Here is a 15,395-nt window from a genome sequence, read left to right as displayed (position 1 = left end):
TATCATTTTTTTTTCTTTAAATTGTTAGCTATGTGTATGCCAAAATTCATGTCAATCCAAGCGGTTCTTTAAAATTTAGAGGTTTTGCAAAATTTTACCGTTAAAGAACGTACTAAATTAAAGTTGGGCCCTTTTTTTCACCTTTTTTAGCACCCCAAATGAAATTAATCGTTACCGCTTTACAATTTACTTTACTTATCTATTTTTTATGTATTCTATCAGTTTCACCGGTTTAAAGTGATTATTTTTGAAAGGGCTGTAGTTAACAGGGCCTGAACGAGTCACTAATCACGAGTGTATGTAAAATATGAACAGCCATATCAAATATCAACCAATTTTTGTCTTACAGAAAACAAAATAAAACTAGCATACATATTTATAAAAGCGAAACCTACATTTTTTTACTAAGATTTTTCGTGTCACTAATAATTTTTAAGTTATTTTGAAAAAAGCGGTTTTTCCAAAATTTTAGAAAATTTTTTTTTACTATAAACTTTTTTTTTCAAAAATAAGCACTTCGAACGGGCCAAACTTAAAAACCGTATAAACAATACACATATAAAGTAACGATTAATAATATTTAGGGTGCTAAATAGGGGGAGATTTTCACGATTTTTTTTACTAAAATATAGGGTTAACTTTATTTTGAGCGTAAATTGCTTAGCGTAAAATGCTAGAGACTTTTATAAAAATGAACATAAAGCTTTTTTAAAACACTCCGAAAATTGCTTGATTTTTTTGGTTATTTCATGTTGAAATATTCGATTTGGAATTTGACGAACAAGAACGTATATTTCATGAGCTATAAGTTTGCTTTTACTGGGTTTATAGACTTCCTGAACACATTTTTTTTATAAGCTATATTTTTACTAAAAATATTTTACACTTCATTCTTGAGTTATTTGCGAAAAACCGTTTGAAAGTGTTTTTTTGCCGAAAACTCGCAAATTACTCGAAAACTATTGACTTAGTTATAATATTCTATAGAATAAGAGTCGCTTAGAATTAGTCAGTTTATCCATTTCCGGACCTATTTTAAACGAGCGTTTTTTCACCCCCGAGAAGGAGTAACTGTCACCCTCAAGTAAAATTAACCAACTTTACAAGTTCGATTTAGAATTGGATTATAATTACTACTCCATTAAAATGTTACATTTTTTATGCCGTAGTGCATTTGTTAGAGGAGTCAATTTTATTTCTTTAATATGTAGGGAGGATCAGTAGAAGCTTAAGTTCAAGTTTTTGGGGTCGCCACCCTTGTCCCCCGGCCGCCATCTTGAAAATGGTGTGCAAAGGGGTTTCGCGCTATATCTCGTAAACTACCAACCCTACGGAAAATCTAATGAAACATAAAATGTAGCAAATTAAATTTTCTACAATTTTATTTCTATTACTTTTTATCGTCAAGTCACCAACAAAAAAGATACATATAAACAAAAATATGTAAAAAATTTTTAACAAGATTCCTTTTGGAGATTATAACTTTTTTTCAGTTCATTTTGAGATAAAATAACATTAGAGCAATTTTTTAGAGTGTTTTTCAGCGAACAATTTTCACTATAAATTTGTTTAATTCTATTTATTTATATAGGTGTTACAGCGCTCCAAACTTGACCAGATTCTCGAATGCTCATAGGGATATAATAAAAACAAAAGTTAGGCTTACTTTTCTATCTATATATATTTTGTATTCATACAATTTATTATGATTTCAATATTATTATGCTATTATTAATCTGCTTTTGACCTTTTTCCCCACTATAAAACTTATAACCGGAAGCATATATAGAAACGGCCCAAGAAGTTGTTTGGGGACAAATTCGCCGGTTCAGAAGAAGAATGACGCAACCGCATATTGTAAAATTCTTAAGAAGAGCAAAAAAAGAATTTTTGATATCAAAATCATAAAGTATGATCAAAATTAGCCATTCACCACACCGTGGTCAGGATCTCGAGATATAAGCGTTTTTTGGGGTGTGCCGCTTGTTTATGAAGTAACATTACTTTTTTCCAATTGTATATTTTGACTTAAAATTTTTCAAAAAAATTTCATGAATTATATTTTATTGTTGTGTTGGCTAAAATTATAAACTAAAAAGTTTGTCACACAACTTTTTTAAGTAAACATGAAACTAACGAAATATGATGACAAAATGTTTAAAAACTAAAAACTCCTTTTTTAATGTCTTTAAATATTTAGGACAAATCCCATTGTTATCTACATACTTCAGAGATTAAACAGTAAAATTTTCAAAAGGAAATATTTACAGCGACCAAAGATACAGCGAGGCAAATTTGAAAAAACATCAAAATTGATTTTCGACATTTTTGTATAAAATTTGATTTTTGAACATGTTCCACCAAATCTAGATAAAAATAAACTTCATATTCGGATTCAGCGACCTCGAAAACATAAAAATAGACCAAAATTGGTCGTTCACCTTAAATTTGATTTTCGTGGTCGGCATAAAGATTGCTGCCGCTCGGCTAATATATAGATAGAAAAGTATTTTTTTTATTGTATTTCTATGAGAATTCGAGAATCTGGTCAAGATTAGAGCGCTGTAAAACCTAGATATTCAATAAAATTAAACAAGCGAAAATTGTTCATTGAAAAATCCTCTACAAAATCGCTACGATGTTATTTTATTGCGAAATAAACGGAAAAAAAGTTATAACCTCCAAAAGGAAACTTCTTACAAAATTTTCTCATATTTTTATTTATAACTTTTTTGTTGGTAACTTGACGATGAAAAGTAATAGACATAAAATTGTAAAAAATTTAATTTGCTACATTTTACGTGTAATTAAATTTTCTGTAGGATTGCTAGTTTAGAAGATACAGCGCGAAAACCCTTTGCACCACTTTTTCTAATATGGCGGCCGGGGGACAAGAGCGGCGACCCCAAAAACTTAAACTTAACTTCTACTGAACCCCCCTACACATTAAAAAAATAAAATTGACTTCTCTAAGAAATGCAATCTAAATGTAACATTTTAATGGACTATACATAAAACCTAAAACTAAATTTTCATGCAATTCGGAGTTGACCCCGAAAATTACACTCCAAAATGGTCATTTACTGGGCTAAATACATTTTTATTCAGTAAATCTTCTCTATTTACATTCTTCTGTATTGAGACGTTCAACTTTATTAAGCAGTTTTACAGCTTCTTGGTCAATATTATCATAAAAATGTAAGAAATATAAAATATAGGGTTACTTCTTTTTTGATTTGTTCTTTCCTGCAATTTACTAGAGAACGTCGATAAGAACTTCATGTTTCTCCAAATTTTAAGTTTCCGATTTTGATCTATTTACCATATTGAATGTTTGTTGTAGCTATATTTCTCTATTTATTTCATTTATTTCATCACGCTTTTCCAACTCTTTATACTCGAATTTACTGTCGAGTTTATTTGATGTTTAGTAATAATAATATAGGTGCCACATCCATAAAAACAGCTTACCAAAATAATTGCCAGCAGACTATCAAATAAATTCCATAGTTACCAGCCTGTTGAACAAGCGAGATTCCGCAAATGTTTTAATACTTTTGAACACCTACAGGCAATAAGGATAGTTATTGATAAGTGTAAGGAACACAATGAACCTCTTTATTTGGCATTTGTGGATTACAATAAGACATTCGATTCCCTAGAACTCTGGCCGTATTACAAGGAATGAATAACACAAAGATTAATTTCACATATCGCTGATCCGGAAGAAAGTTGCAAGAAAGTTGCACAAAACAGAGAAGAATAGAGAATTCATGGTGAGGCCTTTATCCTGGAGGAAAAGATGCAAACATGCTGAAGAAGAAGAAAAAGAATAGAATGATACAGGTGACCTACTCAGAAATTTATTAAATTTTAATTAAGAAGATGGTTTTTTGAATTATTCACACAGGCTTTCTGTAAGATGGCCTTTAAATTGTTAAAGGGTTTTCTTTTGTTTATTCCTGCGGCTGTTTAAATTTTGTACTAATATATTCTAGGTGTTCATTTGATCCAAATCTTTTAATTGTTGTAGTCTTTGAAATTTGTATTGTAACCTTGTAAATTATATTTGCTTGAAATTTTTAGCACCCATATCGAACTCAATACCAATAAATGGTATGGTCTTGCCGATTGGGATATCTCAGCTAAGCAAATCAATGACGACGAAGATTTCGAGGCTGTCTTTGACTACACCACATACTGGCCCAGTTTTAGAATCGTAGGCAACTACGAAGCAACCGTTAAAGAGCTTTTCCTTACACAGCACTACAAAGGAACCTACAAGTAAGTACATACAGCATGTTTTGTTTTAAATTAGAAATACAGCCTATAAATGGCAACACAGCTCACCGGCGAGTACCAAATGGTACCTATTTCTCACGCTAATGCACATGATTCTCACCGCTTCTAACTCATCGCTCCGTCCTCCGCCACGCCGTTATCCGGTAAACAACGATAGTGGACTAAGCAATGTTGCCGATTTTAGCGCTTCCTTCAAAGGGCCTACATCTAATCGAAAACGTATTGTATTATATTTGTGAATATTTAGTCAATACTTGTAAAACAAACGAACTAATAGAGCAGCTGATGCCCTAGCACTAAATAAAAGAAAATAACAGTTGACGATAGAGAAATTATTATGAATGAACTATCTACAATATTGCAATATACCTATACACTCACGGGCAAAAATATTGCATGTTTTGAAATTAACGTGTAAAATAAAACTTTTTGTGCTGCTCCCAGTGTCATAGGAATAGGATTTCCTTTCCGAATGTGATGTTTTGAAGTTACATATAAATGGTATAATCGGATTTAAACTTGATATGGACCACATGGTAGCCAATATAATTTTAAGATTGAATCTTATCAAGGAATATATTCACTATTCTACCGAGATGAAGACCTGTGTCATGGTTCATTAACACGAATTTGTTATCCAATATGTCTGGCAAATGGCGACACATGATCTTCTAAAATGTTTTTAATGTACATATCAGCTATTATTCACCCAATCACCTCCACAAGTTCGGTATCTTCTTTCCAAGAAATACCACTCCATAGGACTATGCCGCCACCACCAAAATTAACACTATGTATGAGGTTACATCTGTCATAGCGTTCATCATATGGATGCAAGATTTACAAAACCTCGTCTACACAAGAGTTGGCGAATATTTATGTCAGTTGTAACTTCATACAGAGCACTAGTTTTGGTGGTGGTGGCGTAGTGCTACGGAGCGGTATTGCTTTGAAAGGACATACCGAGAACGTGGAGGTGGTTAGGCGAATAGCAACTTGTACATTGAAAACGTTTAAGAAGATCATGTTTTGACATTTGAAAGCCATATTGGAGATGATATATTGGTGTTAATGCACGTCTTCCTGACGCTAGCATACTGAATACTTACCTTGATCAAAATTGATTTATTACAAATGTCACTTACAAATGTTTAAATTGTGAAAATTATGGTAAAAATGGATAAAACACCTTCAAAAAGTAATTATAATTCTTACAGAAAACGAAGTTCGTCAGAAGAATCCCATCAGAAATTTTTTGCAACCCTTTCTTTAATATTATGAGAGATTTTCGGAGGTCCCATAAACAAAATTTAACAGTAACTGAATTAGGTGAGAACAGGAGCCCAAAAATTGAAGTAAGATGATCGAAAAAGACTATATTTGATTCCGTTTTTTGTTAACCTATAAGATAAATTAATGTTATTTAATACGCTTAATCAAAATTTAACCCTCACGCACAAGTTGTAGTCTATTTTGACTAACAACTTCAGTGAGAAACTGGGTTTATTTATTATGTATTAGTTGCTACAAATAAACTCTATATTATTATTATTATTATTATCAATTTAAAAATTATACTGGCCAGCATAAAGTCCAGATCAGATTTAAATACGATTTAAACATTTATAATTATGATACTATAAAACATCGCATTCAGAAAATAAATCCTATTTCTATTATATAGGAGAGCTAAGGATAACAGCACAAAAAAAATTCATGCCGCATGAATATGCAATATTTGTGTCCGTGAGTATATATATTATACATTGCAAAATATGTAATCAAACAACGACTGGTCGCTGTATTTCCGTTTCCCGTCTCCGCCACCAAATCTCCCGATATTAGGCCAGGTTATTCGGAATCATTAGCACTCATCAGGTTATTCTTGTATCTTTTTTTTTCAGTAGTTGATAAATTGATAAAACAATCGATTTTGACCTCGTTAATTTTTCCATCTTTCATCCTAAGACCTCCTCCTAAGTGACTTCTCTATTGAGGTTGGCGATCAATATGGCAAATTTCTCTTTGTTCTGGGCTTGATGAATTAAGTCATTCCCTGTCGTGTGGGTCCAATCTCTGAAGTTTGGGAGCCAAGATTTTTTCTTTCCTCCTATGCCCCTTTTACCTTCGATTTTGCCTTCTAATATTACCTGGAGCTGCTCAAATTCCCTATGGCGCATTATGTCTCCTAGGTATGACGTATTTCTAATTTTGATTGTATTGACCAGATGAGGACGTGTGCTCATTATTTCCAGTATTCCTTCATTTGTAATTCTGCTGGTCCAGCTTACTGTTAGCATTCGGCGGTACATCCACATTTCGAATGAATTCAGTTTGTTAAAGTTATACCGTTTTAATGTCCAGGTCTCACAGCCATATAGTAATAGAGACTACACATAACACTTTAGTGTTCTCAATCTTATTGTGTCTGATAGCTTGGGGTTACAGAGCATGTTACGCATGTTCATAAAGCCAGATCTTGCTATTTCAATGCGTCTTCTAATTTCTTTTGAGTGGTCTAGCTGACTGTTTAGCTCTCTGCCCAGGTATATCAAGCTTTGAGAACTCTGAAGAGTGATACCATTGATTTGTATGTTGGGTGTAATTTGTTCATGGGGGCTCTTGTGGAATACTATAATATTGATTTTGGAAAGATTAATATCCAAGCCCATTCTGTGACTTTCTTCTGATAGTATGTTAATCAATATTTTTAGTTGATCTTCTGTTTCCGCTAATACTACGGTGTCATCGGCATATCTTATATTGTTAATGATAATGCCATTGACTCTGGCACCTTCAGGGCGATCTTCAAGAGAAGCTCTGATGATATGTTCGGCATAGACGTTAAATATTAGAGGGGACAGAATGCACCCTTGACGCGCTCCTCGTTATATGTTTACATAATTGGTATTTTCGTTGTCTGTTCGAACACCTCCTGTATGATTCCAGCATATATTCCTTATTATAGCTATGTCGTGTCCGTCCAGCCCTACTTCTTTTAGCACAATATCCATATCCTAAAACAATGAACAATAAATAATCTAAGACTCTATTTCTCAAAACGCTCAACAATTTATTCTGGAGCACTTCGTTTTTTATTTATTCGTCGTCTTCTTTTTTAATTTTTCAAGCTTCGCAGCCATATGAAAGAACTGTATCAACCACGGCGTCACTTATTTTCTTTTTGCGAATATTTTTGTTTTAGTCTTCTTACGGCTTTTAACCTGAATTTAGTATTTTGGCTACATATACCTTCCTCATCAACTATAACTTTTTCACTTTAGTTCCCCAGGTATTTAAACTTTTCCACTACTTGTTATACTATAGTCTACTTTTAAACCAAGATTAGTAATTCAAATTTCCCGCGCCGTAAAGCTTGTTTGTAATTGGTCCAACCTCAGGCAAGCTTGCTCCACTGTTATTAATTTTTGACATTAATGACATTTATAAAATTTTGACACTATTGGCATTTCATAGGTTAATTAAGTTATATCAGTTGTTTTTGGAACTCTTTAGCGACGTATTAGTATAATATAATATTTATCGATTACCGTCAAAGGCCGATATGATGAACCAAAAAAGAAGATGTGTACAGTTGAGTCCGGGAATCTTTACCCGTGCGTCATCATTTAAAGCATACGAAATAAGTTGATGATAAGTCGGAAATTGAAATTTACTAAACGCAACAGCAAGTGACAGTAAGTGACTTGCTGTTGCGTTTAGTAAATTGCAATTATTTCCGACTTATCATCGACTTATTTCGTATGCTTTAAATGATGACGCACGGGTAAAGATTCGCGGACTCAACTGTATTTGGTGATATTTCTAGTGACTTTCTTGGGTGTGAATGAATCTGTCTTTTTAGTTTACTCCTCTTTTTTTAAAACAAAGCTTAGTGTATTATCATCAGTGTGAACCTCAAACCTTACGCTAGAGTGAGTTTATTACTAAATATTCTGTTTTATCCAAACTAGACCCAATTTGCTATATTTTCTATTCAGTCTTGTTGGGAAAAACTCTATATAAAAATACTGGATCAGCACTGCCTGATTGTGGTGGGTATACCCTTTCCTCGACATGAATATCTCCAATTTCTCAGGGCTATGTCTATATAAACATTGAAAAACAATGGATCGCTATCCCCTTTGGTGCGTGTAGATAGCCTTTGACAGTAAATTACCTTGTTTTAGATAAAATACGTTGTTTGTGTACAGTTCTCCAATAATTTGAATTAGTTAAGAACTAGCATCAATAATCTTTAAAATCTGCAATTAATTTATTTCTAGGTACACTGTCTTAGACCTTTTTCAGGTCAATAAAATATCTTTGTAGATCTTGATTTTTTATCTTCTTTCAGTTATTGGTGGTAGAGTAAATAAATTATTTAAACGAAAAAGTTCTGGAGTAAAATTTCTCTCATTATCTCCGATAGCATTTCCGACCATATTTCTTAATCCAGTTTGGGTTAGTTTTTTCCAAAGTCGGCTGAGACAGCTTGTTACCCTCAACATCCTATAGCAATTTAGATCCTTTCTATTGCCCTTTTTTACGGCTTTGATGCTTTACGGAATGTCTTTGTTTTACGGAATGGAAGCTTGGACATTGAATGCGGCATCAACGAAAAAACTGGAATCATTCGAGATGTGGGTGTATACAAGAATTCTAAAAATATCATGGACAGAACACGTCACAAACAAAGAGGTACTGAGAAAGATCAATAAAGAAATGGAAATTTTAAATACAATAAAAACCAGAAAGCTGGAATATTTTGGACATATTACACGTGGATAGAGATACAACATACTCCAATGGATTATGTAGGGAAAGATCCAAGGAAAAAGAAGCATATAGAGAGGTAGAATATATGGCTGCGCAACCTCAGATGAACTTTTCAGAGCAGCCGTCTCTAAGGTCAAATAGCTATGATGATTTCCATCATGTGAGCTTCCGTGACCTTCGACGCGGAGATTGCACTTAATAAATAGCCCCCTTAATAAATTCCCCTTAATAAATACGAAGGATATTATGGTTACATATTTTACACTCACTTGATATCTTTTGTTGGAATAGGCATAAATTATAACAGGAGAGTACATAAAAGTACTGAATCCCCATATTTTCTTCACATGCTCTATAACATTGCTCGGCCTTTTGTTTAAATTAATGTCTGAACTTCGGCAGTCATCATAAATTTGCATAAATTTATTGATTCCTCAATAATACACAATAATATGTATATTTCACCTATTACCTAGAATTAACGTACGACAATTTTTTTAGCATAACCATGATTAAACCAAAATGGACTGGAAGAATCAGCGCACAAAAAGTCCCCACTGTCTTAACACCTAAGCCCATTGTAGACAGTTTTACCGTCGACTGGCAAGTTGCAGATGTAAAAGTAAGTTTTGTCCAATATACCTACATTTTATTCTACATACCTAAGAGGCTACATCAAGACGGAAAACGCGTTCCTAGATTGCAGCTTTAATTTTGAATATTTTGTCAAGTTATTTGGCACACATATACGTAATATAATAAACAATGGCATTACAGAGCCCAATTTGAGAAATATGTTCTTCTTCTTCTTCTTCTTCCTGTTTATAAGCCATTCTGCTTGTTTATTGGCGGATTGATACCTCTATAGAAGGTTATCACTCCATCTTTTGCGTGATCGGCCGATACTTCTACCGATTGGTGATTTATCTCTTGCTATTTTGACCACACGTGTTTCCCCAATTCTGCTTATGTGGTTATTCCATTCGTTTTTCTATTTAGTGTCCGTTCGTTTATACACTGTACGTTACATTGTCTTCTAATATCTCCACTCCTCTCTCGATCTCTCAGCGTATTTCCTGTAACTCTTATCAGTACTCTCATCTCTGCCGTTTCTAGTAGTCTCTGTGTTGTTGCTGTATCGGGTCTTGTTTCTGATGCATATGTCATTATTGGTCTTACACTGGCTTTATAAATTCTTGACTTTATCTCAGTATTAAGATGCCGGTTTCGCCATATGGTGTTATTAAGACATCCTGCCAGTCTATTTGTTTTTGTACTTGATTTCTCACTTCCTTGTCCAGGTCTCCGTAGCTTGACAACGTAATTCCAAGGTATTTTATTTCCATTACTTGTTCAATACTTATACCGTCAATTTCTATTTTACATATTAATTGGTTCTTTATTGATAACGATTGTTTTAGTTTTCTGAGATGAAATTGTCATATTGAATTCTTTGGCTCTTTTAAATAGTATGTGGACTAATCTTTGCAGATTATCTTCATCTTGAGCTCTCAGTATTACGTCGTCTGAATAACAAAGTATTTTTACTTCTTTTTTCCCATTCTGTAACCTCTTCCTTTTTTGACGCTTTTGATAATTTCATCCATGAATAAATTGAAAAGCATCTCCTCTGTGGCTCAGTGGTAAAAGCGCCTACCTTTGGATCGAAAGCTCCGAATGGTCATGAGTTCGAATCTCATCAGGGTCAAAGATTTTTCGTTTATTATAAATTAATAAATTAAGATAGTTTCTGTCCTTGTGGGATCGGTACTCACCGGAGGGACCGGAGACGTTCGGATACAATTAGCGTCTCTTTGCAAAGACAATGACGTCGACTTTGCAAAGTAACAAGACACTTACTCAACACACACACTACACATGACACTGGGTATTTGACTGCAAAAATTCACCGTACCTACCATGCCAATGGCCACTAGTTGTCGAGGCATTAGCTAAATAAAAAAAATGAAAAGCATAGGACTTAATGACTCTCCCTGTCTTGTGTAAGTTATCCATGTATTTTGACTTCCATTTTGTTATTTTGGTAGATGTTTTCAATAGTTTTTATGATATTTAGGGGGACTTCTCTATTATACAGAAGATGGATTAATCTTTGAGCCTGACTCTGTCAAATGCTTTCTTCAAGTCATTCAGACCTAGAAATGCTGGTCTATTATTATACTCTAGTGATTTCTCAGTAATTTGCTTTATGACGAATATTGCATCTACACACGACCCTCCAGTACGAAATCCCTGTTCTCCTGAAACTCCTCCTCATTCATTAGTTCTTGTAGAATTTTAGTTGTAAGCTTTAGGGTAGTATTTAACAAGTTGATACCGCTATATTTTTCTGGCGGCTTTTTATCTCCTATTTTGAATAGTAAAATTAGTTCGTTCGTTCTCCATTTTCCGGTGTTTTATAATGTTGTTAATTAACCTTCGGAGTACGAAGACTGGGTCAAGCGTGACCCGAAATTCACTTATTTCTTAATATTTTATGAAATAATTTTTTTACAAATCCGATTGATCGTAAGTTCTCCTTATTTGTTTCAATCTATTTTTTCGTATATAATTCGTGAACATGCAAATTACAGTTTTTCCTCTATGTAACATCTATGATGCCGGGTCAGTCCTGACCCGGTCTTCGGATTTCGAAGAATATTTTCAATATGTTTGTAGGTACACGTAAATCTCAGCCGTCTCTGTTTACGGGTATACGTATTCCAATATATGGCCGGAGCGAATTTACCTCTGCCCGTTTTCTGTAAGGTATTAAAATCTGGCCGCCGGAGCGAACTAGTATATGCCCATGGGGAACCATCTTAAAAAATTTAAATACAATAATTTGGGATTATAATTGTTATGTTTGTTTGTTTTTTGTTGAATTAAAAATATTGTTTAATAATACTGACTATTTAAAACATCCTTATAAATAAAATGAGAATGGGTCACGCTTGACCCATCATCGTAAACTAAGTAAGTCAAATAATCTCCGTACTCCGAAGGTTAATATTGTCAATTGTTCTGTCATTGCTACTCTATAATATTTCAGTAATTCGTTTGGTATTCCGTCCTTGTTTATATTCCTTATTTCAGTATATTATTATCACAATATTGTGCCTTCGTTTTTTATCGTGTCATGTACTGCAAACCGCCTTATTGATAAAGGTTGGCAGAACTTTCTAAAACAAGGCGACTACTACCTCTCGAATTAATATTGATAACGCGGTGGTGTTGATGCTCTTAAGACGTATTTAATATTTTTTTTACTACTAATAATTGCTGATAAAAAAAATATATTTTTCGACATTCTCACCAGCTTTGAGCAATGCCACCCGCTAAAAATGCTTTAAAGCTAACATCTAAGCATACCAGTTCACAACTTGAGCAATTGGATTAGACACGTTCTCAATTGACAATAAAGTAGATTGAAATTCTTTTTTCACTTTACAGTGCAAAATCACTGGTATGGGAATAATTGGAGACACTTATGCTCTCGCTATTCAAGAAGGTATTGAAACGGCCCTCAACCATGGTCTTATCGGAAATACCGTCGGAGACTTCCTTAAAATGAGATTCAACACTGTCTGGTATCCCACTGGCAAAGTCTGGCAAATGATGGACTGGTGCAACGGCGGCTCCACCGACGCCCCAACAACAGCTGCACCATACACAAATGCACCCTCAACAGCTGCACCATAGACAGATGCACCCTCAACAGCTGCACCATACACTTATGCAGCACCAGCCCTTTTTTAAGCAAAAAATTAATTTAAAAAATAACCAAAAATATATTTTCCTCCAGCTTTGTAACGATAGAATACAATAAAATCGTATCCATTATTTACTAGATTTAAATTTTTTATTGAACAACCTCCTCTTCCAAAGTCCTAATAAGTTTTCCCGTAGAGGAACTCAAATCAAATTCGTAGGAAAAAAATTAAAAGTTGTATATTTAATGCTTATAGTTCATTCGCTTTCAAGATGAGTAGCGGCCCCATTTTCAGACGCCTGATTCGAGGGTTTTTCGTGTCGTCGCAGCTTGTCATTTGTTATTAATTAATTTATTCTATATTAGAAATTAATGTTTATCCAACAACAAGCTGCGACGACACGAAAAACTCACAAATCATGCGTCTGAACCTGACGTCGCTACTCACCTTGAACGCGATTGAACTATAGTATGCTTTTTTTAAATGGGAGTACAGTCGAACCCGCTTATTGGAATAGCCTTCGTGCCAAGCAAAAATATTCCTTTAACCGGGATATTCTAATAACCGATCAGTGGTGGCTAGTAGAAATAAAGTTACCGAATATACTTTATAATAGTACAACACACTTTGTACATGTACACGTACATGTACATACTATGTTACTATGTATATGGTTTTATTTCTTTTTATGTCAATATTACAGTACCTATTATAACTATTACTTATTTTATTAAATCAACATACTACATTATCTGTGCATGCATACACAAATAAGTATGAAATGTATGCAATAATATGTAGATATATGTGTATATATTTTCTTAATAACATACATATAACAGACTTACTTTTTTTCTGGAAAAATAATCGGTAATCTGGTACTATTTTTTTTGTTACAAAAAAATATTAGTCACTTGTTGCTCTAAAATATATTAATTAAAAAATGATATTGGTTTTACCCTCCAGAAAACTGCTTATAATAGGTAAATATTTATTATAAAGTGGTTATATAAAAGCGGTTATGACTTCTAAATTAACTGTTTCTAAAAATCTAAACAGACAACGACGTGGGTGGTGGGTGAGCAATAAGAATATTTACACAAATGAAAAGTACATACTTTATGATCGGTAAATGAGTAAAAGAGCAACACGGGTTCGGCGTATTTTCCCATGTAAAATCCCATAAGAAATTGCTAAGGTCCATTGTGGTCATTTTTGTCTCGTTTTGTTGTGGAGAAGCGAAGGCTCTTGACACGTCCTTCGTCGATTGTCACGTCATTCACGTCATATTTCTTGTCAAATGTTACGTTCTGCGTCGAATGTTACGCCATTCACGTCATTTCACGTGATATTTGACGTGAAATGACACGCATGACGTGGCATTCGACGCATGGCGTGACATTGAATAGTTGGAAGGAATGGAGCATTATATTTCATAATACCATTATTAAGATCAACGCTACTAAAAAAAATCTAGATTATGACTGTACATGTCGATTATTCAACCAGTTGTTACATAATAAATATGTACAGTATCCGCCAAAATAAACAGTACCGAATATAAAAAAATATATTTATGAATTAATTTTTATAATAAATATTATGTTCAAAATGTGCACCATGGCATTGCAAATAAGTTTCATAACGTTTCTGAAGATCATTAAACATAATTAAGATGTAAGGGTTTATCAACATCCAAAATTAAGATCAAGACATATTCATTTAATTCTTAAATGTCCTAGAAACAAAACCAAAACATACACATTTATTTACAATAAAGTAGGTCACCTAGATTGTTAGAAACACCAGTCGGCAATAATGCGTCGTCAGCTAATCATATAATCAAGTCATGGCCAAAGCTGAATCGACAATATAAACATACTACATGTTACAAGTTTGTTTATACATACAGCGAGGCATCGTGATTCATTCTAATTAATGCAATTATCATTCTTAATTCAGATGCACCCGTAGATGGTTTTACCGTGAGCACATCAACTATTTACTGTGGTCTTTATAGTTGGTAATAAACAAGTATTTATCCTGGCAGGATCCTGGCAGGATCGCCATATGCGGGTTCTCCACCCTCGGGAACATCTTAGGGTAGTTTGGGGTAGTTACCCCCTACCAATAGGGGTTGATGAATTAAACACTATTGATAATTACTTGTTTTATTACCAACTATAAAGACCACAGTAAATAGTTGATGTGCTCACAGTAAAACCATCTACGGGTGCATCTGAATTAAGAATGATAATTGCATTAATTAGAATGAATCACGATGCCTTGCTGCCTCGCTGTATGTATAAACAAACTTGTAACATGTAGTATGTTTATATTGTCGATTGAACTTTGGCCCTGACTTACGAAAATATTGATTAGCTGACGACGCATTATTGCCGACTGGTGTTTCTAACAATTTAGGTGACCTACTTAACTGTAAACAAATGTGTATGTTTTGGTTTTGTTTCTAGGACATTTAAGAATTAAATGAATATATCTTGATCTTAATTTTGGATGTTGATAAACCCTTACACTGATAATAGAATTTTTATTCCGAAAACGTTTTGTTAATGTGATGTTACCCTTATTAGGGTCTTT

General features: G+C 33.7%; 2 protein-coding genes across 8 annotated transcripts in view; one reads left to right on the top strand and one right to left on the bottom strand.

Annotated features, from left to right (window-relative positions):
- The window catches only part of LOC114329273 (homeobox protein DBX1-B), a 306,498-nt gene that overhangs the window by 125,646 nt on the left and 165,457 nt on the right, over positions 1–15,395 (bottom strand). The window lies entirely within an intron of this gene.
- LOC114329271 (uncharacterized) overlaps positions 1–15,395 on the top strand; it is a 57,202-nt gene that overhangs the window by 11,634 nt on the left and 30,173 nt on the right. The window contains exons 3-5 of one of the 5 annotated variants that reach the window (XM_028278312.2): positions 4,087–4,284; positions 9,583–9,703; positions 12,535–12,933. The exons of 2 other annotated variants lie outside the window; for them this stretch is intronic. In XM_028278312.2, coding sequence (XP_028134113.1) covers positions 4,087–4,284; positions 9,583–9,703; positions 12,535–12,783 — 568 coding nt within the window. In that variant the 3' untranslated portion in view covers positions 12,784–12,933. Of the gene's footprint in view, positions 1–4,086; positions 4,285–9,582; positions 9,704–12,534; positions 12,934–15,395 lie in introns of those variants that run through there. 2 more of the 5 variants (XM_050656807.1, XM_050656811.1) reach the window with 2 other exon arrangements.

Source organism: Diabrotica virgifera, chromosome 1, assembly GCF_917563875.1.
Source record: "Diabrotica virgifera virgifera chromosome 1, PGI_DIABVI_V3a".
In the NCBI taxonomy this organism is placed as follows: Eukaryota; Metazoa; Arthropoda; class Insecta; order Coleoptera; family Chrysomelidae; genus Diabrotica; species Diabrotica virgifera.
Note: the sequence above shows the minus strand (reverse complement) of the source record. Positions and strands in the feature narration are given on the sequence as shown.